We start from the raw sequence: 27,126 nt of genomic DNA on the forward strand, positions 1-27,126 counted from the left end.
TTTGATGCCAGAAAACCAAGTTCTTGTAGCTTCGAGCTTAGTTTGGAGAACCATGCTCTTGGTGCTTGTTTCAACCCATAAAGTGACTTATCAAGTTTGCACACATGATAGGGTGCATTAGGATTCTCGTAACCAGGTGGCTGCTTTATGTATACCTCTTCTTCCAGAACACCATGAAGAAACACATTCTTCACATCTAATTGCTTCAAGCTCCATCCTTTTGATACTGAAACAACTAGAACAAGTCTGATAGTAGCAGCTTTAACAACATGGCTAAAAGTATCTTCATAGTCTATACCATATCGTTGTTTAAAACCTTTTGCTACTAATCTAGCCTTATATCCATCAATAGTACCATCAACTTTCCTTTTGATTCTATAGACCCATTTACAGTCTATTAAGTTGTTTCCCTTTTTATGTGGTACTAAATGCCATGTTTTATTTTCCATTAAAGCCTTATACTCATCATTCATAGGTTCTTTCCATTTTTTATCAGCTAGAGCTAATTGCAAAGTTTCATGTTCATTTGCAGAGCAAGATAAGCCACACCTCACAGTCCCATCAATATAAATTTTCAGTTTAGCATTACCAGTTTTTGATCTTGTTACCTGGGCTGGAGGTGCTGCAGGTTGAGCTGCAGAAGGTCCTTTCGAGCAGCTTCCAGGTTTCAAAACAAATTTCCACAAAATAGAATTGTTTTGTTTCGGTGAGGCCCAACACGACACTGTCCTTTATGCTGAACTATTTGGTTGCGTGCAAGATCAGTTTCCTATCAATTATTTATTTAAGCATCCTGGTACATTATGGGAGATTCACAAATGTTACATGGAAACACGTCGAAGAAACGCTACAAAAGAAACTAAGTAGTTGGAAAAGAAAATTACTATATGTAGGCGGAAGACTGGTTCTCATTAATTCAGTATTTGCTAACATAATACTGTATATGATTTCCTTCTTCCAGGTACTCAAAGAAGTTTTATAAAGATTTGATTATTTGTGATCAAGATTCTTTTAGCAAGGACATATTAAAGAAAGAATATCGACTGGCTCAATAAAATGTAGTTTGTGTTGGAGAAAACGTATAGAAAACAAAATTTTCCTATGCATAACCAAGATAATGTCTGCGAGGGGAGCTAACGAATCATAACCTCGTAGATCGATCCAGCAGATGTTGTCGATGATGAGGTTGATGAATTCGTGAGTCGATCCCCGCCACTAGATTTCTCTAGTCGCGAGGAGATGTATTATCCCTTGAACCATTCTCACGAACAAGTGTTGCACATGAAACACCTCCACGGTATCCACACGTACGTGATCGGCAACACCGCGTCGAAGTGTGATCAAGAACACGATCGAAGTGGGCGATTCCGCAAGACCGACTAGGTTAGATCTTGGAGGTGGTAGATGATGTCTACGCACGCTTCTTTTCCTGTAGACAGTGTTGGGCCTCCAAGAGCAGAGGTTTGTAGAACAGCAGCAAGTTTTCCCTTAAGTGAATCACCCAAGGTTTATCGAACTCAGGGAGGAAGAGGTTAAAGATATCCCTCTCAAGCAACCCTGCAATCACGATACAAGAAGTCTCTTGTGTCCCCAACACACCTAATACACTTGTCAGATGTATAGGTGCACTAGTTCGGCGAAGAGATAGTGAAATACAAGTAATATGGATGAATATGAGTGGTAATAGCAATCTGAAATAAATATGACAGCAAGTAAACATGCAGTAGAACAGTAAATAAACGGAGATTCGATGTGTGGAAACAAGGCCTAGGGATCCTACTTTCACTAGTGGACACTCTCAACATTGCAATCATAATTGAATATAAATAAGCACTTCATCATACTACTCTCTTATTGCATAGAGAACTCAAATTCATTGGGAAAGTGTGCAAAGCACACCTCAAAGGCGTATTCCCAAGTACTAATAAACACCCCACACTTCACCGTGAGCATTCATAGGAGGTACTAACACACCACAATTCATAAGGGAGTTACACACGGTGCACACAACACCGAGGTCACAGTAACCCCAGAGTTCACATAATTAAGCACTTGAATAGCATACGACATCTAGATTACAAAGCTCATCATATGAATCTCAATCATGTAAGGCAGCTCATGAGATCATTATATTGAAGTACATGGGAGAGAGATATGAACCACATATCTACCGGTAGAGCCCTCAGCCTCGGGGGAGAACTACTCCCTCCTCATCATAGGAGACAGCGATGGCGATGAAGATGGCGGTGATGTCGATGGAGATGACTTCGGGGGCAATTCCCCGTCCCGGCAGGGTGCCGGAACAGAGATTCTGTCCCCCGAATTGGAGTTTCGCGATGGCGGCGGCGTCCCTGGAGTCTTTCTGGAGTTTCGTCAATTCGTATCAAAGTTTTAGGTCACCATGGATTAAATAGGCGAAGAGGCGGAGTCGGAAGGGCCCGGGGGGGCCCACACAGTAGGGGGGCGCGCCCCCCCTCTGGCCGCGCCGCCATGTTGTGTGGGGCCTCCTTGGCTCCCCTCTGGTCCCTCTTCGGTGCTCTGGAAGCTTCCGGGAAAAATAAGATACTAGGCGTTGATTTTGTCCAATTCCGAGAATATTTCCTTTGTAGGATTTCTGAAACCAAAAACAGCAGAAAACAGGAACTGGCACTTCGGCATCTTGTTAATAGGTTAGTTCCGGAAAATGCATCAAAACGATATAAAGTGTGAACAAAACATGTAGGTATTGTCATAAAACTAGCATGGAACATCAGAAATTATAGATACGTTGGAGACGTATCAAGCATCCCCAAGCTTAGTTCCTACTCGCCCTCGAGTAGGTAAACGATAACAAAGATAATTTCTGAAGTGACATGCTATCATAATCTTGATCAATACTATTGTAAGCATATGTAATGAATGAAGTGATTCGAAGCAATAGTAAAGACAATGATTAAACAACTGAATCATGTAGCAAAGACTTTTCATGAATAGTACTTTCAAGACAAGCATCAATAAGATTTGCATAGGAGTTAACTCATAAAGCAATAGATTCTTAGTAGAAAGTTTTGAAGCAACACAAAGGAAGATATAAGTTTCAGCGGTTGCTTTCAACTTCAACATGTTTATCTCATGGATAATTGTCAACACAAAGTAATATGATGAATGCAAATAAGCAAGTATGTAAGAATCAATGCACAGTTAACACAAGTGTTTGCTTCTAAGATGGAAGGAATTAGGTAAACTGACTCAACATAAAAGTAAAAGAATGGCCCTTCGCAAAGGGAAGCAGGGATAAAATCACGTGCTAGAGCTTTTCATGTTTTTAAATCATAAAGAGAGCATAAAAGTAAAATTTTGAGAGGTATTTGTTGTTGTCAACGAATGGTAGTGGGCACTCTAACCCCCTTCCCAGACAGACTTTCAAAGAGCGGCTCCCATGAAATTTTTATTTTTGGGTGACACTCCTTCCAACCTTTGCTTTCACAAACCATGGCTAACCGAATCCTCGGGTGCCTTCCAATAATCACATACCATGAAGGAGTGTCTTTTTATTTTAGTTTTATTTAGATGACACTCCTCCCCACCTTTGCTTTCTCAAGCCATGGCTAACCAAATCTTCGGGTGCCTTCCAACAATCACATACCATGGAGGAGTGTCTATTTGTAAAATTATGAAAGTTAATTAATTGGGTCTGGGAACCCCATTGCTAGCCCTTTTTACAAAATTATTGGATAAGCGGATGAAGCCACTAGTCCATTGGTGAAAGTTGCCCAACAAGATTGAAAGATAAAACACCACATACTTCCTCATGAGCTATAAAACATTGACACAAATAAGAGGTAATAACTTTTTGAATTATTTAAAGGTAGCACACGAAGTATTTACGTGGAATGGCAGAAAATACCATGTAGTAGGTAGGTATGGTGGACACAAATGGCATAGTTTTTGGCTCAAGGATTTGGATGCACGAGAAGTATTCTCTCTCAGTACAAGGCTTAGGCTAGCAAGGTTGTTTGAAGCAAACACAAGTATGAACCGGTACAACAAAACTTACATAAGAACATATTGCAAGCATTATAAGACTCTACACTGTCTTCCTTGTTGTTCAAACCCACACCAGAAAATATCTAGACTTTAGAGAGACCAATCATGCAAACCAAATTTCAACAAGCTCTACAGTATTTCTTCATTAATGGGTGCAAAGTACATGATGCAAGAGCTTAAACATGATCTATATGAGCACAACAATTGCCAAGTATCAAATTATTCAAGACATTATACCAATTACCACATGTAGCATTTCCTGAACCAACCAAATAACAATGAACGAAGCAGTTTCAACCTTCGCCATGAACATTAAGAATAAAGCTAAGAACATATGTGTTCATATGCAACAGCGGAGCGTGTCTCTCTCTCCACACAAAGAATGCTAGGATCCAATTTTATTCAAACAAAACAAAAACAAGAACATAAAGACGCTCCAAGTAAAGCACATAAGATGTGACGGAATAAAAATATAGTTTCACTAGAGGTGACCTGATAAGTTGTCGATGAAGAAGGGGATGCCTTGGGCATCCCCAAGCTTAGATGCTTGAGTCTTCTTGAAATATGCAGGGATGAACCACGGGGGCATCCCCAAGCTAAGAGTTTTCACTCTTCTTGATCATATTGTATCATCCTCCTCTCTTGATCCTTGAAAACTTCCTCCACACCAAACTCAAAACAAACTCATTAGAGGGTTGGTGCATAATCAAAAATTCACATGTTCAGAGGTGACACAATCATTCTTAACACTTCTGGACATTGCTCAAAGCTACTGGAAGTTAATGGAACAAAGAAATCCATTCAACATAGCAAAAGAGGCAATGTGAAATAAAAGGCAGAATCTATCAAAACAGAACAGTCCGTAAAGACGAATTTTTCTGGGGCACTTAACTTGCTCAGATGAAAATGCTCAAATTGAATGAAAGTTGCGTACATATCTGAGGATCACGCATGTAAATTGGCAGATTTTTCTGAGTTTCCTAGACAGAACCCTGCCCAAATTCGTGACAGCAAGAAATCTGTTTCTGCGCAGTAATCCAAATCTAGTATCATCTTTACTATCAAAGACTTTACTTGGCACAACAATGCAATAAAATAAGATAAGGAGAAGTTGCTACAGTAGTAACAACTTCCAAGACACAACAAAACAGTAAAAAAATAAAAACATGGGTTATCTTCCAAGAAGTGCTTTCTTTATAGCCGTTAAGATGGGCTCAGTAATTTCAATGATGCACTCGCAAGAAATAAGAGTTGAAGCAAAATAGAGAATCAAAAAGCAAATTCAAAACAAATTTAAGCCTAACCCACTTCCTATGAAAAGGAATCTTGTACACAAATAAATTCATGAAGAGCAAAGTGACAAGCATAGGAAGATAAAACACGAGTAACTTCAAGATTCTCAACATAAAGAGGGGAAACTTAATATTATTAAGATGCATATAACCATGTTTCCCTCTCTCATAATAACTTTCAGTAGCATCATTGATGAAATCCACAATATAACCATCACTTAAAACATTCTTATCATGGTTCATATGCATAAAAGTATCATTAATTTTGGTATAAGAAGAATTCTTCTCATTAATAGTAATTGGAGCAGGATCATTATCAAGAATTTGAACATGGTAAACAAGTTGCATACTAAGGGAATTGTTTTTGGCAATCCAATCATAACTATGACAAGTTTCATAAGGGTAATTATAACCTATGTCATAGCATTCTTTATAATAATTGTCAAAAATTGGAGGCATAGTGTAATCATAAGAAATAGAATAGTTATCCTCTACAGTATGTTCATATGTAACCTTACCATCATTGTTACTAGAAGGAGATGTATCAAACATATAATCATCAGTAGCAAAAGGATTTTCAAACACCTCATCCCCAAGCTTAGAGCTTTCTATATCATTATGGGAAGAAGCATGGATAATACTAATACTATGGCAATTATTAACATCATCATTTTTAGAATTAGTTTCCCAGAGATTTTCAATATCAAAAGTAGTGTGCTCTTTCAAATGATGATCACTAATGTAGGTAAAGGGCATAGGAAGATCATTGTACTCAGATTCATTATCATAATAATCATTAGGAGCAACATACTTACGGTTACCTATCGTTATCTCATACACGCAGGGATATGCCGTTACCTCTTTCTCCTTATTCCCCTTCTTCTTCTTCTTCGTTCCCTTCTTCTTCTTCTCTTCCTTCTCCTCGTTCCCTTCTTTAGGAGGAAGAGGCTTGAAGGGAGGCTTCTCCTCATAACCTGATTTATTTCCAGAAACAATAGAAGAAACTTGGGAGGATTCCTCCTTTTCATTAATAAGTTCAAAACACAGCGGTCCTATCATATTTTGGCAAAGTGTCATCTTCTAAAATATTCTGTATGTATGTATTTGTATGGAAATTATTAATGCAATAAGAAAGACACCCATGCAGGACATCATCAATATCAACATCACTCATATCTAACAAAGAAATTTTTCTTGATAACTCTTCACACTTCAAAAATAAAGTAAGTTCATCATGCTGATTAGGAGTAATTTCATCATCACAATACCAATTTGCAGCACTCATGGGGTTCGAATTATCATTGGAGGAGCATTGAAAATTAAAATGACCCACTCTGTGGCAAAGCTCACAAATATAAGGATAGAGGGCACAAACTTTTTTACCAAGATCATCTAGAGCTCTAGACCACTTTCTAGTTTTTTCATTCCTATGATGGATACAATATTCATCTTCGATTTGATTAATTCCACAGGGTCTATGCATCCCACAAAAATTAACATGCTTATAAGAAATAGTATTTTTAGATGTTTGGGCATGTTTATTGCAATCATTAATAACAGTTCCATCCTTCATGCAAGTGTCTTTAAAAAGTTCATGATACTTATCAAAATTCTTCCTAGGCAATTCAAAATGAGAAGCAAAAGCTTTATAAAGATTTGCAACAACTTGAGAGTCAAGACCATAAGTAGCACTCATATTTCGAATTTTATCAGTGTCCATAAAAGTTTCAATGCATTCATAATCATAATTTATACCTGACTCTTTACCTTTGTCGTTCTCCCAATCTTCAGTATTCTCCTGAATTCTTTCAAGAAGATCCCACCTAGCTTCAACCTCTTTGCTTGTGAAAGATCCCTCCAAATAGGCATCTAGATAGTCCTTGTGATGTCCTGAAAGCCTTGCATAAAAAATATTAATAATAACATTACGGGGAAGCTCATGAATGGGACATTTGAGCATTAGTGACTTCAATCTCCCCCATGCTTGGGAAATACTCTCTCCATCACGAGGATAAAAGTTATAAATGTAATTTCTATCAGTATGCACTTCATGAGGAGGATAAAATTTAGAATAAAAGAGAGGTACAATTTCCTCCCAACCAAGAGAATGACTATTCTTCAGCAATTTATACCAATGCGCCGCTTTACCAGACAGCGACATAGAGAATAGTTTCTTCCTCACTTCATCCATAGAGATGCCTGCACACTTGAATAACCCGCATAATTCATGCAAAAACAGTAAATGATCTCCAGGATGGACAGTTCCATCCCCTTCATAGCAGTTATCCATAACACGTTCAATAATTTTCATGGGTATCTTGAAAGCAGTACTTGCAGTAGGTGGATTTAAAATATCACAAGCATCATTAGAGTTATCGCATATGGGAGATAAAGCATTATCAGAGCAAATTTTCTCCCCTAAAGATGGGAAGCTAAAAAGATCATAAAAACTAGCTTCCCCAAGCTTAGACTTCTCCATAGCATTAGCAGTAATTGCGTTCATACTAATAACATTGCTACTAGCATGCAAATAAGGTTCCATAGGTTTTTTAATTTTCGCATCACACAATTCATGTCTTAACTCAGGAAATATTTTAAAAAGCTCATTGTTATTTTCCATTATGCCTAACTAGTGAAATAAAAACAAGAAACAAAAAGATGCAATTGCAGGATCTAAAGAAAATAGCTTCGAGCACTCACACACCGGCAACAGTGCTAGGAAATAGCTTAGTAGTCGGAGGATGTGAATACCATTTACCTTACCTCACTGCAAGAACGGCGCCTTTAAAATAGCTTGATGTCTATGCATGCTTCTTTTCCTGTAGACAGTGTTGGGCCTCCAAGAGCAGAGGTTTGTAGAACAGCAGCAAGTTTTCCCTTAAGTGAATCACCCAAGGTTTATCGAACTGATCAGGGAGGAAGAGGTCAAAGATATCCCTCTCAAGCAACCCTGCAATCACGATACAAGAAGTCTCTTGTGTCCCCAACACACCTAATACACTTGTCAGATGTATAGGTGCACTAGTTCGGCGAAGAGATAGTGAAATACAAGTAATATGGATGAATATGAGTGGTAATAGCAATCTGAAATAAATATGACAGCAAGTAAACATGCAGTAGAACAGTAAATAAACGGAGATTCGATGTGTGGAAACAAGGCCTAGGGATCCTACTTTCACTAGTGGACACTCTCAACATTGCAATCATAATTGAATATAAATAAGCACTTCATCATACTACTCTCTTATTGCATAGAGAACTCAAATTCATTGGGAAAGTGTGCAAAGCACACCTCAAAGGCGTATTCCCAAGTACTAATAAACACCCCACACTTCACCGTGAGCATTCATAGGAGGTACTAACACACCACAATTCATAAGGGAGTTACACACGGTGCACACAACACCGAGGTCACAGTAACCCCAGAGTTCACATAATTAAGCACTTGAATAGCATACGACATCTAGATTACAAAGCTCATCATATGAATCTCAATCATGTAAGGCAGCTCATGAGATCATTGTATTGAAGTACATGGAGAGAGATATGAACCGCATAGCTACCGGTAGAGCCCTCAGCCTCGGGGGAGAACTACTCCCTCCTCATCATAGGAGACAGCGATGGCGATGAAGATGGCGGTGATTGATACGTCTCCAACGTATCTATAATTTCTGATGTTCCATGCTTGTTTTATGAAAATACCTACATGTTTTGTTCACACTTTATGATGATTTTATGCGTTTTCCGGAACTAACCTATTGACGAGATGCCGAAGTGCCAGTTCCTGTTTTCTGCTGTTTTTGGTTTCAGAAATCCTAGTAAGGAAATATTCTCGGAATTGGACGAAATCAACGCCCAGAGTCTTAGAATTGGACGAAGCTTCTAGAACACCCGAGAGTCGCCAGAGGGGGGCCACAGGCCCACCAGATGATAGGCTGGCGCCGCCCAGGCCTTGGCCGCGCCGCCCTACTGTGTCGCCGCCTCGTCGACCTTCCGACACCGACTCTTCGCCTATATAAAGGTCCCTGACCTAAATCTTCGATACGAAAAAGCCACGGTACGAGAAACCATCCAGAGCCGCCGCCATCGCAAAGCCAAGATCTGGGGGACATGACTCTCTGTTCCGGCACGCCGCCGGGACGGGGAAGTGCCCCCGGAAGGCTTCTCCATCGATACCGCTGCCATCTCCACCGCCATCTTCATCACCGCTGCTGTCTCCCATGAGGAGGGAGTAGTTCTCCATCGAGGCTAAAGGGCTGTACCGGTAGCTATGTGGTTAATCTCTCTCCTATGTACTTCAATACAATGATCTCATGAGCTGCCTTACATGATTGAGATTCATATGAGTTTTGTATCATTATTTATCTATGTGCTACTCTAGTGATGTTATTAAAGTACTCTATTCCTCCTGCACGGTGTAATGGTGACAGTGTGTGCATCGTGTAGTACTTGGCGTAGGTTATGATTGTAATCTCTTCTAGATTATGAAGTTAATTATTGCTATGATAGTATTGATGTGATCTATGCCTCCTTCATAGTGTGATGGTGACAGTGTGCATGCTATGTTAGTACTTGGTGTAGTTGTGTTGATCTATCATGCACTCTTAAGGTTATTTAAACATGAATATCGAATATTGTGGAGCTTGTTAACTCCGGCATTGAGGGTTCGTGTAATCCTACGCAATTAGTGGTGTTCATCATCCAACAAGAGAGTGTAGAGTATAGCATTTATCTATTCTGTTATGTGATCAATGTTGAGAGTGTCCACTAGTGAAAGTATAATCCCTAGGCCTTGTTTCCAAATACTGCTATCGCTGCTTGTTTACTGTTTTACTACATCTGTACTGCCTGCAATATCACCACCATCAACCACACGCCAGTTGTAGCATCAAGCTATTTTCTGGTGCCGTTACTACTGCTCATATATATTCATACCACCTGTATTTCACTATCTCTTCGCCGAACTAGTGCACCTATACATCTGACAAGTGTATTAGGTGTGTTGGGGACACAAGAGACTTCTTGCTTTGTGGTTGCAGGGTTGCATGAGAGGGATATCTTTGACCTCTTCCTCCCTGAGTTCGATAAACCTTGGGTGATCCACTTAAGGGAAACTTGCTGCTGTTCTACAAACCTCTGCTCTTGGAGGCCCAACACTGTCTACAAGAATAGAAGCACCTGTAGACATCAAGCACTTTTCTGGCGCCGTTGCCGGGGAGGAAAGGTAAAAGGTACACACACTCCGGATCTCGGCTACTAAGCTATTTTCCGGCGCCGTTGTAAGTGCTCCAAGCTATTTCCTTTAGATCCCGCAATTGCATCTTTTTGTTTCTTGTTTTTCACTAGTTAGGCATCATGGAAAGCAACATGGAGCTTTTTAATCTATTTCCTGAGTTAAGACATGGATGGTTTGATGCGAAAATTAAAAAACACATGGAACATATTAGTATGAACACTTTGAACACCATTATTGCTAATGATATGGAAAATTCTAAGCTTGGGGAAGCTGGTTTTGATGAGCATGATCTTTTTAGTCCCCCAAGCATGGAGGAGAAAATTTACTTTGATGATACTTTGCCTCCTATTTATGATGATTATAATGATAGTAGTCTTTTGGTGCCGCCTGTTATGGAGGATAAATTTGATTATGATTACAATATGCCTCCTATATTTGATGATGAGAATAATAATGATAGCTACTTTGTTGAATTTGCTCCCACTACAACTACTAAAATTGATTATGCTTATGTGGAGAGTAATAATTTTATGCATGAGACTCATGATAAGAATGTTTCATTTGATAGTTATATTGTTGAGTTTGCTCATGATGCTACTGAAAATCTTTATGAGAGAGGAAAATATGGTTGTAGAAATTTTCATGTTACTAAAACACCTCTCTATATGCTTAAAATTTTGAAGTTGAGCTTGTCTAGTTTTCCTATGCTTATTGCATTATGCCTACATAACTTGTTTATTTACAAGATTCCTATGTATAGGAAGAATGTTAGGCTTAAATGTGTTTTGAATTTGCCTCTTGATGCTCTCTTTTGCTTCAAATACTATTTCTTGCGAGTGCATCATTAAAACTGCTGAGCCCATCTTAATGGCTATAAAGAAAGAACTTCTTGGGAGATAACCCATGTGTTTTTTTTACTACAGTAATTTTGTTTTATATTTGTGTCTTGGAAGTTGTTACTACTGTAGCAACCTCTCCTTATCTTAGTTTTGTTGCATTGTTTTGCCAAGTAAAGTCTTTGATAGTAAGGTTCATACTAGATTTGGATTACTGCGCAGAAACAGATTTCTTGCTGTCACGAATCTGGGCCTAATTCTCTGTAGGTAACTCAGAAAATTCTGCCAATTTACGTGAGTGATCCTCTCATATGTACGCAACTTTCATTTAATTTGAGAATTTTCATTTGAGCAAGTCTGGTGCCTCTTAGAAATTCGTCTTTACGGACTGTTCTGTTTTGACAGATTCTGCCTTTTATTTCGCATTGCCTGTTTTGCTATGCTTGATGGATTTTTCTATTCCATTGACTTTCAGTAGCTTTGTGCAATGTCCAGAAGTGTTAAGAATGATTATTTCACCTCTGAACATGTGAATTTTGATTGTGCACTAACCCTCTAATGAGTTGTTTTGAGTTTGGTGTCGAGGAAGTTTTCAAGGATCAAGAGAGGGAGATGATACAATATGATGAAGGAGAGTGAAAGCTCTAAGCTTGGGGATGCCCCGGTGGTTCACCCCTGCATATTTCAAGAAGACTCAAGCGTCTAAGCTTGGGGATGCCCAAGGCATCCCCTTCTTCATCGACAACATTATCAGGTTCCTCTAGTGAAACTATATTTTTATTCCATCACATCTTATGTACTTTGCTTGGAGCGTCTGTTTGTTTTTGTTTTTGTTTTGTTTGAATAAAATGGATCCTAGCATTCATTGTGTGGGAGAGAGACGTGCTCCGCTGTTGCATATGGACAAATATGTCCTTAGGCTTTTACTCATAATGTTCATGGCGAAGGTTGAAACTGCTTCGTTAATTGTTATATGGTTGGAAACAGAAAATGCTTCATGTGGTAATTGGTATAATGTCTTGAATAATTTGATACTTGGCAATTGTTGTGCTCATGTTTAAGCTCTTGCATCATATACTTTGCACCTATTAATGAAGAAATACATAGAGCTGGTTGAAATTTGGTTTGCATGATTGGTCTCTCTAAGGTCTAGATATTTTCTAGTAAAGTGTTTGAACAACAAGGAAGACAATGTATAGTCTTATAATACTTGCAATGTGTCTTTTATGTAAGTTTTGCTGTACTAGTTCATACTTGTGTTTGCTTCAAACAACTTTGCTAGCCTAAGCCTTGTACTGAGAGGGATTACTTCTCATGCATCCAAATCCTTGAGCCAAACACTATGCCATTTGTGTCCACCATACCTACCTACTACATGGTATTTCTCCGCCATTCCAAAGTAAATTGCTTGAGTGCTACCTTTAAATTTCTATCCTTTACCTTTGCAATATATAGCTCATGGGACAAATAGCCTAAAAACTATTGTGGTATTGAATATGTACTTATGCATTTTATTTCTTATAAGTTGCTTGTTGTGCGATAACCATGTTCCTGGGGACGCCATCAACTACTCTTTGTTGAATATCATGTGAGTTGCTATGCATGTCTGTCTTGTCTGAAGTAAGGATGATTTACCATGAGTTGAATGGTTTGAGCATGCATATTGTTAGAGAAGAACATTGGGCCGCTAACTAAAGCCATGATCCATGGTGGAAGTTTCAGTTTTGGACAAATATCCTCAATCTCATAAGAGAATATTAATTGTTGTTGAATGCTTATGCATTAAAGAGGAGTCCATTATCTGTTGTCTATGTTGTCCCGGTATGGATGTCTAAGTTGAGAATAATCAAAAGCGAGAAATCCAATGCGAGCTTTCTCCTCAGACCTTTGTACAGGCGGCATAGAGGTACCCCTTTGTGACACTTGGTTAAAACATATGTATTGCAGTGATAATCCAGGTAATCCGAGCTAATTAGGACAAGGTGCGGGCACTATTAGTATACTATGCATGAGGCTTGCAACTTGTAGGATATAATTTACATGATACATATGCTTTATTACTACCGTTGACAAAATTGTTTCTTATTTTCAAAATCAAAGCTCTAGCACAAATATAGCAATCGATGCTTCCCTCGTCGAAGGACCTTTCTTTTATTTTTATGTTGAGTCAGTTCACCTATTTCTCTCCATCTCAAGAAGCAAACACTTGTGTGAACTGTGCATTGATTCCTACATACTTGCATATTGCACTTATTATATTACTTTACATTGACAATATCCATGAGATATACATGTTACAAGTTGGAAGCAACCGCTGAAACTTAATCTTCCTTTGTGTTGCTTCAATACCTCTACTATGAATTTATTGCTTTATGAGTTAACTCTTATGCAAGACTTATTGATGCTTGTCTTGAAAGTACTATTCATGAAAAGTCTTTGCTATATGATTCAGTTGTTTACCCATTGTATTTACCATTGCTTTGAATCACTTCATTCATCTCATATGCTTTACAATAGTATGATCAAGATTATGTAAGTAGCATGTCACTTCAGAAATTATCTTTTATCGTTTACCTACTCGGGACGAGTAGGAACTAAGCTTGGGGATGCTGATACGTCTCCAACGTATCTATAATTTCTGATGTTCCATGCTTGTTTTATGACAATACCTACATGTTTTGTTCACACTTTATGATGATTTTATGCGTTTTCCGGAACTAACCTATTGACGAGTTGCCGAAGTGCCAGTTCCTGTTTTCTGATGTTTTTGGTTTCAGAAATCCTAGTAAGGAAATATTCTCGGAATTGGACGAAATCAACGCCCAGAGTCTTAGAATTGGACGAAGCTTCCAGAACACCCGAGAGTCGCCAGAGGGGGGCCAAAGGCCCACCAGATGATAGGCTGGCGCGGCCCAGGCCTTGGTCGCGCCGCCCTACTGTGTCGCCGCCTCGTCGACCTTCCGCCTCCGCCTCTTCGCCTATATAAAGGTCCCTGAGCAAATCTTCGATACGAAAAAGCCACGGTACGAGAAACCATCCAGAGCCACCGCCATCGCGAAGCCAAGATCTGGGGGACAGGACTCTCTGTTCCGGCACCCCCGGAAGGCTTCTCCATCGACACCGCTGCCATCTCCACCGCCATCTTCATCACCGCTGCTGTCTCCCATGAGGAGGGAGTAGTTCTCCATCGAGGCTAAAGGGCTGTACCGGTAGCTATGTGGTTAATATCTCTCCTATGTACTTCAATACAATGATCTCATGAGCTGCCTTACATGATTGAGATTCATATGAGTTTTGTATCACTATTTATCTATGTGCTACTCTAGTGATGTTATTAAAGTACTCTATTCCTCCTGCACGGTGTAATGGTGACAGTGTGTGCATCGTGTAGTACTTGGCGTAGGTTATGATTGTAATCTCTTGTAGATTATGAAGTTAATTATTGCTATGATAGTATTGATGTGATCTATGCCTCCTTCATAGTGTGATGGTGACAGTGTGCATGCTATGTTAGTACTTGGTGTAGTTGTGTTGATCTATCATGCACTCTAAGATTATTTAAACATGAATATCGAATATTGTGGAGCTTGTTAACTCCGGCATTGAGGGTTCGTGTAATCCTACGCAATTAGTGGTGTTCATCATCCAACAAGAGAGTGTAGAGTATAACATTTATCTATTCTGTTATGTGATCAATGTTGAGAGTGTCCACTAGTGAAAGTATAATCCCTAGGCCTTGTTTCCAAATAATGCTATCATTTGCTTGTTTCATCGTTTTACCGCATCTCGTATCGTTTGCAATATCACCACCATCAACCACACGCCAGTTGTAGCATCAAGCTATTTTCTGGTGCCGTTACTATTTCTCATATATATTCATACCACCTGTATTTCACTATCTCTTCGCCGAACTAGTGCACCTATACATCTGACAAGTGTATTAGGTGTGTTGGGGACACAAGAGACTTATTGCTTTGTGGTTGCAGGGTTGCATGAGAGGGATATCTTTGACCTCTTCCTCCCTGAGTTCGATAAACCTTGGGTGATCCACTTAAGGGAAACTTGCTGCTGTTCTACAAACCTCTGCTCTTGGAGGCCCAACACTGTCTACAAGAATAGAAGCACCCGTAGACATCAGTGATGTCGATGGAGATGACTCCGGGGGCAATTCCCCGTCCCGGCAGGGTGCCGGAACAGAGATTCTGTCCCCCGAATTGGAGTTTCGCGATGGCGGCGGCGTCCGTGGAGTCTTTCTGGAGTTTCGTCAATTCGTATCAAAGTTTTAGGTCACCAGGGCTTAAATAGGCGAAGAGGCGGAGTCGGAAGGGCCCTGGGGGGCCCACACAGTAGGGGGGTGTGCCCCCCTCTGGCTGCGCCGCCATGTTGTGTGGGGCCTCCTTGGCTCCCCTCTGGTCCCTCTTCGGTGCTCTGGAAGCTTCCGGAAAAAATAAGATACTGGGCGTTGATTTCATCCAATTCCGAGAATATTTCCTTTGTAGGATTTCTGAAACCAAAAACAGCAGAAAACAGGAACTGACACTTCGGCATCTTGTTAATAGGTTAGTTCCGGAAAATGCATCAAAACGATATAAAGTGTGAACAAAACATGTAGGTGTTGTCATAAAACTAGCATGGAACATCAGAAATTATAGATACGTTGGAGACGTATCAGTAGACTCTCAGCACCCCGAGAAGAAGAACTCCGCAACGGTCGTCCAATGACATCGGCTAGGGCGGTTGCAAGAGGAGGGGGTGGTGTGGTGGTGTTGGTGGCGGCCGATGGCCGCGCTCGGGCAGCGACGCTAGGGTTTAGAGAGGGGTGTGGCTTGGCTTTGCTTGTCTTAGCCGGCCGCTCTCCTACCCTTTATTTAGCTGTCCGGTTTGGGTACTACCGATTTTGCGTGAGCCTTTGATCGCCTTCTTCCATTTTTTTGCTCTCGAGCTCAAACGGAATTAAGGTGCGATCGCTTTGAGCCATCAAGATTTTTTTTTCCAAGCGATTTCAGCCATCAAGATGTACAGTATATTATATAATTATTAACTATGTAAAAGCCAACCCAGTTTGCTGAAACCACAACCACCTGAGTATTGTTGATGATAACTCTGTCCAATCAGCATTTGCCACGGCATCATCTTATCCTGTAGACAGAAGCATTGTAATGTAGATGCGCGGATTTGATTCCATCAAGTGTCCTTCTTTTTGCACAAGTTGATAGAAATTAACTATATAAAAGCCAACCCGGTTTGCTGAAACCACAACCACCTGGGTACTGTTGATGATAACTTTGTCCAATCAGCATTTGCCACGGCATCATCTTATCCTGTAGACAGAAGCATTGTAATGTAGATGCGCGGATTTGATTCCATCAAGTGTCCTTCTTTTTGCACAAGTTGATAGAATTTGGAGGCACCACATTCTCCTGGGTACTTGGCAGTGAACAGTACCCACTCGTTTATTTTTATACTTTTTACCGTAATGTTTTCTTATAATATTTATGGCGATTTTCTTGACAATTTGTGACAGTAAATTCTTAGCTTTCGCACATTTTCGAGCAGTAATTTGTTAGTCAAAATATTTAACTTCGATAGTAATTTTTCAACGTTGACTATTAGCAGTATTTTTTAAGGATCGTTGAGTATCTATTTTTTCAAAATCAATTTATCAGTATAAATCTTCGTGTAAACTTTTGTATCTATTTTTCCAAAAATAATTTATCAGTATAAATCTTCATGCCCAACAGTAGTTTACCGATGTTAGCTACATAATAGCACAATCATTTGTGTACGTTTCATGTGGTGGTGAGCAGTACCCCACAAAAAGTACCCGCTCGCTTTTCTTTTTTACTTTTTACAGTAATGTGTCCTTATAATATTTGTGGAGATTTTTTTTTGAGAACTTCCGAGAGTAAATCCTTAGATTTGGCACACATATTCTGGGAGTAATTTGTTAATCAAGATCTTCAACTTCGACAATAGTTTTTCAATGTTAAGTATTTAACATTATTTTTTAAGGATCATTAATTATCTATTTTTCCGAAAATAATTTATCGGTACAATCTTCATGTCCAACAATAGTTTACCGACTTTAGCAACATAATAGTAATTTTCCTAGGAGCGGTACTTTATCTAATACTAACTATTCTTCATCGGTAACTCCACATAAGTGATTTCTTAAGAGTGTTTCTTCAAAGGCATTCCGGCACACGAATGGCACACGAATGTTAATTCTCTGGCGTTAATTTTCGTACCTCTTCTTTAAAAAAGACAATTTTATCGTTTGTTGACTGTTTTATCTGGAGAAATTACTAATGCATACTCTAAAAGAGTATTTTTTTAAAAAAAACATACTATTTCATTCTACGTTGACTTACGAAAGAAAAAGTACCCCAATATTTGCTGTCTTTTTGAACGAAAATGGAAAGGGTTGTATCACATTGAGAGATATTCTCCTATCTCTAGGCTCACCAACCAATATGGACATTCATTCTTTCTTATTATTCTAATCGGGTATAAAACCCATAAGAGTTATTTCCAGCTAAGAGTTCCCATATGATCAGGGAAAATATTATCATGTTTGTCTACGATACCACCAGCATGTCACTCATTTAACATGGATAATATACTAATTCCTTCTTCTACGGTGTTTTTAGAAAAATATTCTTACTCCTTTCACTGCTTTGCCGGAGAAAATACTACCATCTTCTTTTGTACCAATGCTTAGAAAAAATTACCATCCACCACTTCTTTTAGTGGTAAAAAATAATAACTTCTCTATGCTAACTCTTCAAAAAACTTGCTATATAGCCCATCACATTTTTAAACCGCGATGCATTGTGCTCACTCAGTGTAGTCGATCAGCCTATGTAAACCCGTTGTGTTCTTTTTTGCAGTAACTTTGAAAAGAAAACTTTTGCATTGTTCCTCGCCTCTTTTATTCTAACTAGCTTCTTTTATGGTGACTTTGGCTAAAATATCTTCTATTATTTGTGGCCTCTTTTATTAAGAAAAATATTGCTACATTATTTTATTGATCGCCTAATGATAGCCCTACGGGTGCGGCATGCCGCTACACTACAACTATCTTCTTTTCTTCGTCGCATCCTAGTCACCCCATGCCTATCCGCCACATCTTTTATCATGTTGATCACTTCACGATCGGGACAAGACAATCCTGCATTACTCATCGCCTATTTTGTTTGGGAGAAATATATTTACCTTTTTTTGTTGATCGACTTATGATCGCCCGTGGTGTCGAAAATATGCTCCACTATTCATCGACTCCTTTATTTGAGAAAAATCCCCACGTACACAGTAAAGTCATAAAAATGCTCCATTATTCCTTTCCTCTCTTATTTGATAAAATATCAATATCTTCTTTTTTCTGATTGGCTCGCTATCGGGACTAGAGTGCTTTGCTTCGATGGGGTGTTTCTTCAGTACTTGGATGGGGAAAAAGTGTTAAACCGTTTCGCCAATAGTACCTTTTGTAGTACTTCAAAAACAATTGATATGTCGTTCATTGCGTCTTTTACCCGTAAAAATACTACTACTTTTGAAATAGTCCACCAGTTTTCCTCTCTTTTATTCCGGAAAAATATTAATACATTATTTTATTGATTACCTAATGATAGCTCTACGGATGCGGCGTGTCGCCGCGCTACCACTTCCACTTCCTAGTAACACTAACAGCGACTGTGAACGTTGAAAACGGCGTCGCCCACGTTGATCAGCCACATGTCGTGGCCTCCGTCAGGATTTTGGTTGACCGATCTGAGGACAACGACCGTTAGTTCTGTCAGTTAAGCTCGTTGGGTTCAGAGTTAAGAGTTCAAACTCATGCCCATCACCAAGCCTTATTACAATCATAAGTAAGAGTATTATCACCGTCTAAATTCGATAAGGAGAAGAAACAATTCAATAAAATAAGGTCGCATGGAGCTAATCCGTAGCTCAATCTTCCAGCAGGCAAGAACAGCAGTCCTTCTCCATCTACGGTGATATACATGTGACTTGTGAGAGACATCTTCCTGCGGTATTGCTTTGATCTTCTGAAACGTGTTATCCCAAATGACAGATGTTGAATCCATTCCTTTTTCTGAAAAACAATGCCGCCGCCCACTGAAAATGGTTACCAGTTCCCTAAAAATTAGGCCTGCGTAGGAGTTCAGACCAGCTATTAGGTACTACTATTTCATTTCTAGGGGTTAATCTTACATCGCCACAATGTCTAGCAGAAAATAAGGAAATCCACTGAGATCATGGCTAGGGACACATTACACAAGCTGGACGAGAGGAACAGTTGCACGAATTTTGCACCACCGAGAAATTCTCACAGAAATGGCATCAGAAATCAGTTTTTTGCTACTACTGGAACATCTCCACTTTTGAAATGGGCATTTATAACAATTCATAAAAACTTGGAGTTTCTACGTAAGCCTTTGCTAGTGCAAGGGGGAAAACTAGGTACCGAAGCAATAAATGGTACTACCAAGCTTGAGGAGCTTTACCCGTTAAGAAACAAACCAGCAGACAGACAACTCGAGAGAATTTATCAAGACTGGGAGAGTGGAGGTAGAAATTTGCACATACCAGCTGCTTGCTGCCGAGCCGAAGGAGCAATTAGCCATGAAAGAATCTCAATTGTGATCCTTGAAAAAAATCTCAATTGTTGTCCCAAAGATCGATTATAACACGAGGACGGTTTCGATGCATGTTGATAGCACTCATCAATCCAGATTCTACGCTTGACTTTTCGGACTCCCTAATACCGTCACAATCAATTTCTGCGTGCAATTCTTCAAGTGCTAACAAGTGCTCGATGCCGGTAGGGGCGATCCTGTTCTGCTCTGGTGCATGAGCATTGAACATTAACTTCAGCATCTCGAGTTTGGGCATTGCACCAGCTTGGAAGGTCAGGTACGAGGCCCTGCTTAACCGGAGTTTAAAACGCTTTAGTGCAGGGAATGCTCCTTCCCCAGATATGATAATAGGTTCTCTAATGGACCTTCCTACTTTCAAATCAAGGTCAGTGAGAAAAAGCAACTCCGCTAGGATACCAACACCATCATTTAGCAGCTCACAAAATGTGCATTGTAACTCACGGAGGTTACAGAGTTCTCCCATCCACCTAGGGACCCTGGAAAAACGGCACTTCCATGACACAATTAGTCGCTCAAGGCGGTAAGGAGCCAAGGGAGGAAACAAGGGCACCAAGCCATCTATGAACCCCGTGAGACTGATAAACAGGCACTGAAGGCTACAAAGACTTTCCAAAGAAGAGCGTAGAGCATCCATGCGGCTGTCCATGTCCTCAGCATAATAGTCACATGAAATAATTAGATATCTCAGATTGGTCAGCTCTCTGAGGCTCCTAATGTTATATAGGGAGTTCACCAAAATATCAAATCTACATAGATGTTGCAGGGATTTCATGTTACCAATCCCATTAGGCAGCCATGTATCAACATTCAAATGGACCAAACCTGCTAGATAAACTATATCTGATGGAACACTAGAACAGCTGACCAGATCAAGTGTTTGTAACTGTTGTAGCACTCTAATTTGTGTCGGCAGCTGGTATGAACAAAAACAACTTATCCATAAATACCTCAGCTGATACAATTTACACAGTCCGATGAGGTCAACTGTAGCATGGTCGAGGTCAAAAAAAAGAACTCGGAGGAACTTGAACTCTGACAGGGGAGGTGTGTTCTGAGACCTCCCAAAGAACATAACGGTTCGAACATGTGACATACTGATGTTCCTTGGTAATATTGTTCGACCGTTACTTCCAACATCTAAGCGGATAGACAGACGACGGGGCTTGTAATCCATTACCGTAATGGCTTGTGGGTCATCAATTATAGTCAAAAAATTCTCTTTCTTAGACTTATGCAAGATAAGATCAAGCATCATATCATGTACTCTGCATCGTGTCACTGACCCTTTACTGTCAAATTCTACGGGTTGAATAAGGCTCCTATTGACCATCTCATTGAAATATTTTTTTGCAGCCTCTGCACCATCTTGTCCATTTTCTTCAGTGATAAATCCTTCAGCTATCCATTGACGTTCTAGATTAGACCTCTCTATTGTGTAGTCCTCTGGATACATACCAAGATACAACAAGCATGTCTTGAGATGACAAGGAAGATCTATGTAGCTGAGCTTCAAGATCTGCCTCACCCCATCCAAGGTGAGATTTGTTCCTGAGCTCAAAGAGTCACGCACATGCTCCCACCTTTCTTTTTGCTGAGTACCTTCACTGGCTAGCATGCTAGATATACTAATGATTGCAAGAGGTAAACCGCCACACTTTTTGAGGATTTCAAGTGAAATGTGTCTGAGATGGTGAGGGCAAGCTTCTTCCAAGCCAAATATCCTACTGAAAAATAATCTTCTTGAGTCTTCATTGCTAAGGGGCTTCATGTTTAAAATGTAATCACGATGGTGGGAAGAACATGCCTTGGCCACATCCTGAATTCTTGTAGTTGCTATTACTCTGCTGCCAAGGCCATTTTCTGGAAAAAAACATTTAATGACACGCCATACGTCTGCATTCCATATATCATCAATTATAATCAAGTACCTGTCAAATAGCATAACTTATTCAAACACTCTTTGTTTGACTATAACTGTCCACACCCCAAAATATTCAAAGGCAAGAAAACTTTATACACAAAGAAAATTTAATTAAAAGTACCATGCATTCCCATCGCAAGTAAAATGCTACATCCACTTAATCTCTCGACTTCATATATGCACGACTGTCGAGTGAAAACTTGACACTAATAAGAATTTAGATTTCTTTAGTGGACATTTATTTTGAAACCGAGACTTCCAGGTTGCGGACGATTATAGTTAAAAATAGTCTTATCAGGTGGGAGCAGAGATAAAAATTGCTATTCATGCACATTTTGCATGCACCTTGTTTGTTTGCGTTTCTTGTTGGAAACTTGGAATAGCAATAAAATATGGACCTAGAAGCTGACAACGCTAAATTTGTGTTTTCGAGAAAGACATACACAATCAACAATACACAAAGTAAAGTCAGTACCTCTTATGTCGTAGATATTCTCTGAGTGTGTTAAGAAGAACACTGAACTCGCAAATTTGAGAAGATGTTTCACTCCTGAGTTCTGATAGTAAACTATGGATAAGTTTTGTAATATCTGGTTTTTGAGACACCGAGACAAATGCACGACAGTCAAAATCACCCTTGAGACTGCGATATACCTCATTGACAAGTGTTGTTTTACCCAGACCTCCAAATCCCACTACTGATGCTACCTTCAACTGCTTCTCCTTGTCATTCACCCAACTGATAATTTCATGCATTGGTGCTTGGACGCCAACAAGGTTAGCTGCATTTTCATAGAGTGTGGCTAGTCGTGGGTCAATGGACACATCACTTGACGAGGGAATATCAAACTTGTACCTTTGGCGTCGTGCACTTGTCTCAAGCACAAGTGCCTTGATTTCCTTGATCCGACTGGCAATCCGATAGCGGGCTCTAAACTCTTTGAGGAGTCGAGCTATCTTTCGAGCAAACCAGCGATTTTTACTTTTCTCCCCAATGTGGTGCATGAAGTCATCGATGATGTCTTCAATATCGTACGACATCTCCCTCAGTGTGTCTCTCCATCTCTCGGTTTGTGGATCCAGGTTGTCCACATCTCCAAGCATCTCTAGAGTACCCTTCATACTCCCGAGCTCATCGCTGATGAACTTCACTTCTTTCCGTAGGTTCTTCAGCTTACTGAACTCCTCTCCCATGAGGGTGCCCAACTTACCAAGGAGAGCATTCATAGCGCCAGTAGAAGCGCTCACCATTATTCGGGTTGCCATCTAGTTAGCTCGTTATGGCTCACTTTCAGTTTTAACTTGATCTCTCTAGTTAGTTATGCTCCTGCAGCATATATGTCAAAACCTGTGAGTTGTAGATACCTAGCTAGCTAGCATGTTAAATAATTTTCGGAAAGTAAAATTGGAGTTGTAGATTGCACTTCTGGCTTTTGCACTAAGCTAGCATGGTAGTTAATTCGAGTAGTAGCTACGCTCTCAATAGCATGTTGTGAAATCGTAGGAAAGGAATGCTTCTAATGGATGAACAGCACAAGCTAGCCGGTATCCGTATATTGGATTGATTGGTTTCTACTTCTTATTTAGTTTCCTGCTTCATAACTACGGAGAAAAGCTGATCACCAGCTTGGAGAGATTTACCTTGAAACTAGATCAGGTGCTCAACGGAGAAGATACATGCGGACGAGCTGAGGCCAGCCGGTGACGAGGGCGCAACTAAAGGTGGACAAGCCGTGTCTGAAAGAAGAAACTGCACTGTACTGCAGGAGAAGACGGCAAAAGAAAGCCGGCAGTAGCCTAGTATCATAACTAAATAGACAGCTTCCACAAACTATTTGCCTCGATTCCTCAGCTTGCCACGTCATCTGAGTTAACCGTAAGACTAGTCATAGTGGGGAGTAACATAGAGTAGTAACATGCACATGTTACTACTCTATGTTACTACCTTCATAGTGGAGAGTAACATATGTGTGGTGTCATGCAAACTAATATTTATTATGTTGTAGACTCATGTTGCCTTGAAAAGTGTGATGTTATGGTAACATAGCTAGTTACCACCTCACTCTCTTTCATCATTTATTATCATGCCATGTCACCAAAATGTCTTGAAATATGTGATGTTACTACCTATGTTACTCCCACTATGAGTAGTCTAATGCCTTGGCAATAGCCGGCCATGGCCTGCCATCATCGCACTGCGATGACTATAAGCTAATTGATTATTTTTAAAGATCCTAGGTTACAGTTAGACTTGGTATTAGCGGAGATTTTTAACAGGATTGACACCTAGATCACGCTAAGACCAACAACTGACTGTCTGGGGAAGATTGTAAAGGGGCTTCTCATCTTACCTCTTGGCATTTTGTTAATTAACTTTGGCTGTCCTCTGGATTAACGGCACCTATTGTTAAAAGAGGTTGCAGTGCACATTCATTTTTGCTAATAAACTCGGGTGAATCGTCCAAATCCTCGCTTACACCAATAAACAATCATCGGAAAGCCAGACAGCATCGTGCATCACCATCGTACATTGATTGAGCAGGTAGAGGGCTTCGAATCGATTCAACGCGCTGGAGCTGTTTGTCGATGCGAACCAATGACAATAATTATTATACAAAGCCCAAATGCATACTGATGGCCTTCGTGCTGAGCAGTGCTCACCTTGGCGCCGTCGCCACTCGTAGCGTCCGTGGCTGCTCAGAAACCGCCGCTGGATCTGAGATCGCCACACCAGCCGCCGATGTAGCCTCTTGAACCGCCGCCACCCGCCACCGCTCGCTGCGGGCCGCAGGTTGGGCGTTGCTCGCCGCCGCGGGAACGTCACTGACGAATTTTGCGGGTGCCATGAGAGAAAGGGGAAATTCGGGAAGGTGGAAGAGAACGAGGACGATTTCTTCGGTCATACACTGTACCACGTTTGGATTTCTGAACCCCGGGCTCTGCTCCTTTTACTTTTAAATTCAAAAAATATTTTTATGAGTTCTACAAAATTGCAACAGAATAATTTTAGATGTACCCAATGATGCGTCGAACAAACACCTAAAATCTAATTTTAAAATACTTTACATTTTAAGCTACACAAAATCAAATGTATTCATTTAAAAATAGTGAAAGGTGTTTATTTTTAAAACTCCAAATTTATCAGATTTAATATAAATGTATTGACTTAAATATAGTGAAAGGTGTATATTTTAAAAACTCCGAAATTTATCATATTTTTTTATTTTGTGTAGTTAAAAGAAATTTAAAAAATCAGCATTGCAAGTTTACATGCTGTTAGGATACACAGAAAAAAGTGATTTTTTAAGGATCTAAACATGACTTTTGAAATTTTAAAGTAAAGGGAATAGTGGAGCTCGGGACCAAAGATAATTTTTCAAATGACGTGGGAGTTTAATTTCTCAAGATATTGATACGTTTTTTGAAGATCACTCTGATTGGGAGTGTCTAAATATTATAATAGGAGTATTTATTTCCTCCATGCCGATTTATTGGGCTCCCAATAATTTTTTAAAAAAATAGGCTTAACTAGCAGTTAATTTATGATTAGTTAGGCGGCATGATGATCTTTCTTCCCTCGAAACTTGTAGATAGTTAGAGCAAGTTTAAATAATATAACCCTCGAAAAAAAAATCTACCCTAAAAAAAGTTTAAATAATATAGCTAAGTGTTATCTATAAGCATGTGTCATGCTATCTTTAGCCAATCTACAGCCAGCACCTACAATACTTACACATGTAGTACTTTATCATCTTTCACGAAAGATTTTGCGCAGCTTCTACGATACTACTTCCGTCCTGGTTCATAGGGCTTACACGTATTTCTAGATCATAAATTTCATTAACATAATATAAAATATATATCATTAGAAAGTTTAGATGTACTATACAATTGATATTATGTTGGTCAATTAGGCAACCTAGGGATACGCGCAAGCCCTGTGAACTGGAACGGAGGGAGTAGCTCCCTTGGATGCCATGATCTTATATGTTTGACGTAATTTTTGATAAAAAAAATACAGAAAAATAAGGACACTTTACTCATTCGAATGTAAGGAATATATATAGGCAGAGGGTCGCCCAATATACTAAATCTTGCGATATGCCAGCCCACAAACTATATATGCAACAAAAAAAACTATATATGTAAAATAAAGATCATAAGAGATCCATCTCCAGTGGTGTTCCTCAAATCCCGTCTGAATTGAGCACCGGATCGAGTGTTTGGGGGACGCTGTACCTTGGTGTCGCGTTTGGGGCGCGTCCGTCTCCAACCGTGTCCCTCCAAACCCGACCCCCATCCAAATTTCTATTTAAAATTAACGCTTTATTCACAATTTTGAAGATGCTTCGTCACTTTTACATGAAGAAAATATTGAAACGAACAACGAAGAACATACATAAACCTTGAAAAACACCAAGATAAGACATAAAACCTAGACTAGAGGCCGGGCGGCTCTAGTCTTGTTCGTCGTTGTCATCGTCGCTCCCGCGGATGCGCCCCCCGCTCTGCCTGCTCCACCAGTTGAAGTCCCTGCCATTTTGAACCTGCCCCAGGATCCATCACCCTTGGATCCAGGCAGAAGGCCGAAGGATCGAGTGCAAGACGACTGATAGTGGATACGGCAAGACTCTTTGTTAAATATCTTGACGCTCATCTCACCGTTGCCTTCGTAGAAGAAGTTCGCCAAGCAGCCAACCTCGATGTTGTGGTCGCGGGCAAACATCTTCTAGCCGATGTGGAGGTACAACTTGCCTTCCCCGTCGAACAAGACCTCCACCGTCCACTGGCATAAGTTGCATCCTGCTTACCGCAGGGTCCCTTGGCCGGATCCCAGCTGTCGAGAAATTCGACGAACGCGTCCGAGAGCTTCTTGCCAAAAGGGTCATCGTTGATGACGACGACTAACTTGAAAAGTAGTTGTTGCAAGAGCAGTCCTTCCTCAGGCGACGACGAGCATGCAACATGACCGCGTCCAGTTGAAGGACCTGCCATGGAGAGCATGTAGAGAAAGTAGGGTGGCGGTGGCTAGGGTTGTGGATGTGTTGTAGCGATGGTGAGCGGGGGCTGCCTTTTATAGCCAGTGGCGGCGCGGGGAGAGGTAGGGAGCAAGCGCGGGAAGAGGTGGAGAAGGCGCGTGAACACGTGCGGGAAT

The 27,126-nt window shown here is 40.2% G+C and overlaps 1 protein-coding gene across 3 annotated transcripts; it reads right to left on the reverse strand.

Annotated features, from left to right (window-relative positions):
• Positions 1-19,203: 19,203 nt before the first annotated feature.
• On the reverse strand, positions 19,204-24,872 carry LOC127308700 (disease resistance protein RGA5-like). Of its 3 annotated transcripts, none has more exons than XM_051339595.2 (5): positions 24,633-24,872; positions 24,323-24,547; positions 22,447-23,298; positions 19,980-21,978; positions 19,204-19,542 (listed from the first exon to the last, which is right to left on the reverse strand). In XM_051339595.2, exons 3-4 carry the CDS (start codon positions 23,235-23,237, stop codon positions 20,052-20,054), a joined length of 2,718 nt encoding a protein of 905 aa, XP_051195555.1. In that variant the 5' UTR covers positions 23,238-23,298; positions 24,323-24,547; positions 24,633-24,872; the 3' UTR covers positions 19,204-19,542; positions 19,980-20,051. The 3 variants fall into 3 exon arrangements, with proteins under 3 accessions (XP_051195555.1, XP_071677553.1, XP_051195556.1); XM_071821452.1 differs by having other exon boundaries at positions 23,613-24,547; XM_051339596.2 differs by lacking the exon at positions 24,323-24,547.
• Positions 24,873-27,126: the final 2,254 nt, after the last annotated feature.

This window comes from Lolium perenne, chromosome 6 (assembly GCF_019359855.2).
Source record: "Lolium perenne isolate Kyuss_39 chromosome 6, Kyuss_2.0, whole genome shotgun sequence".
In the NCBI taxonomy this organism is placed as follows: Eukaryota; Viridiplantae; Streptophyta; class Magnoliopsida; order Poales; family Poaceae; genus Lolium; species Lolium perenne.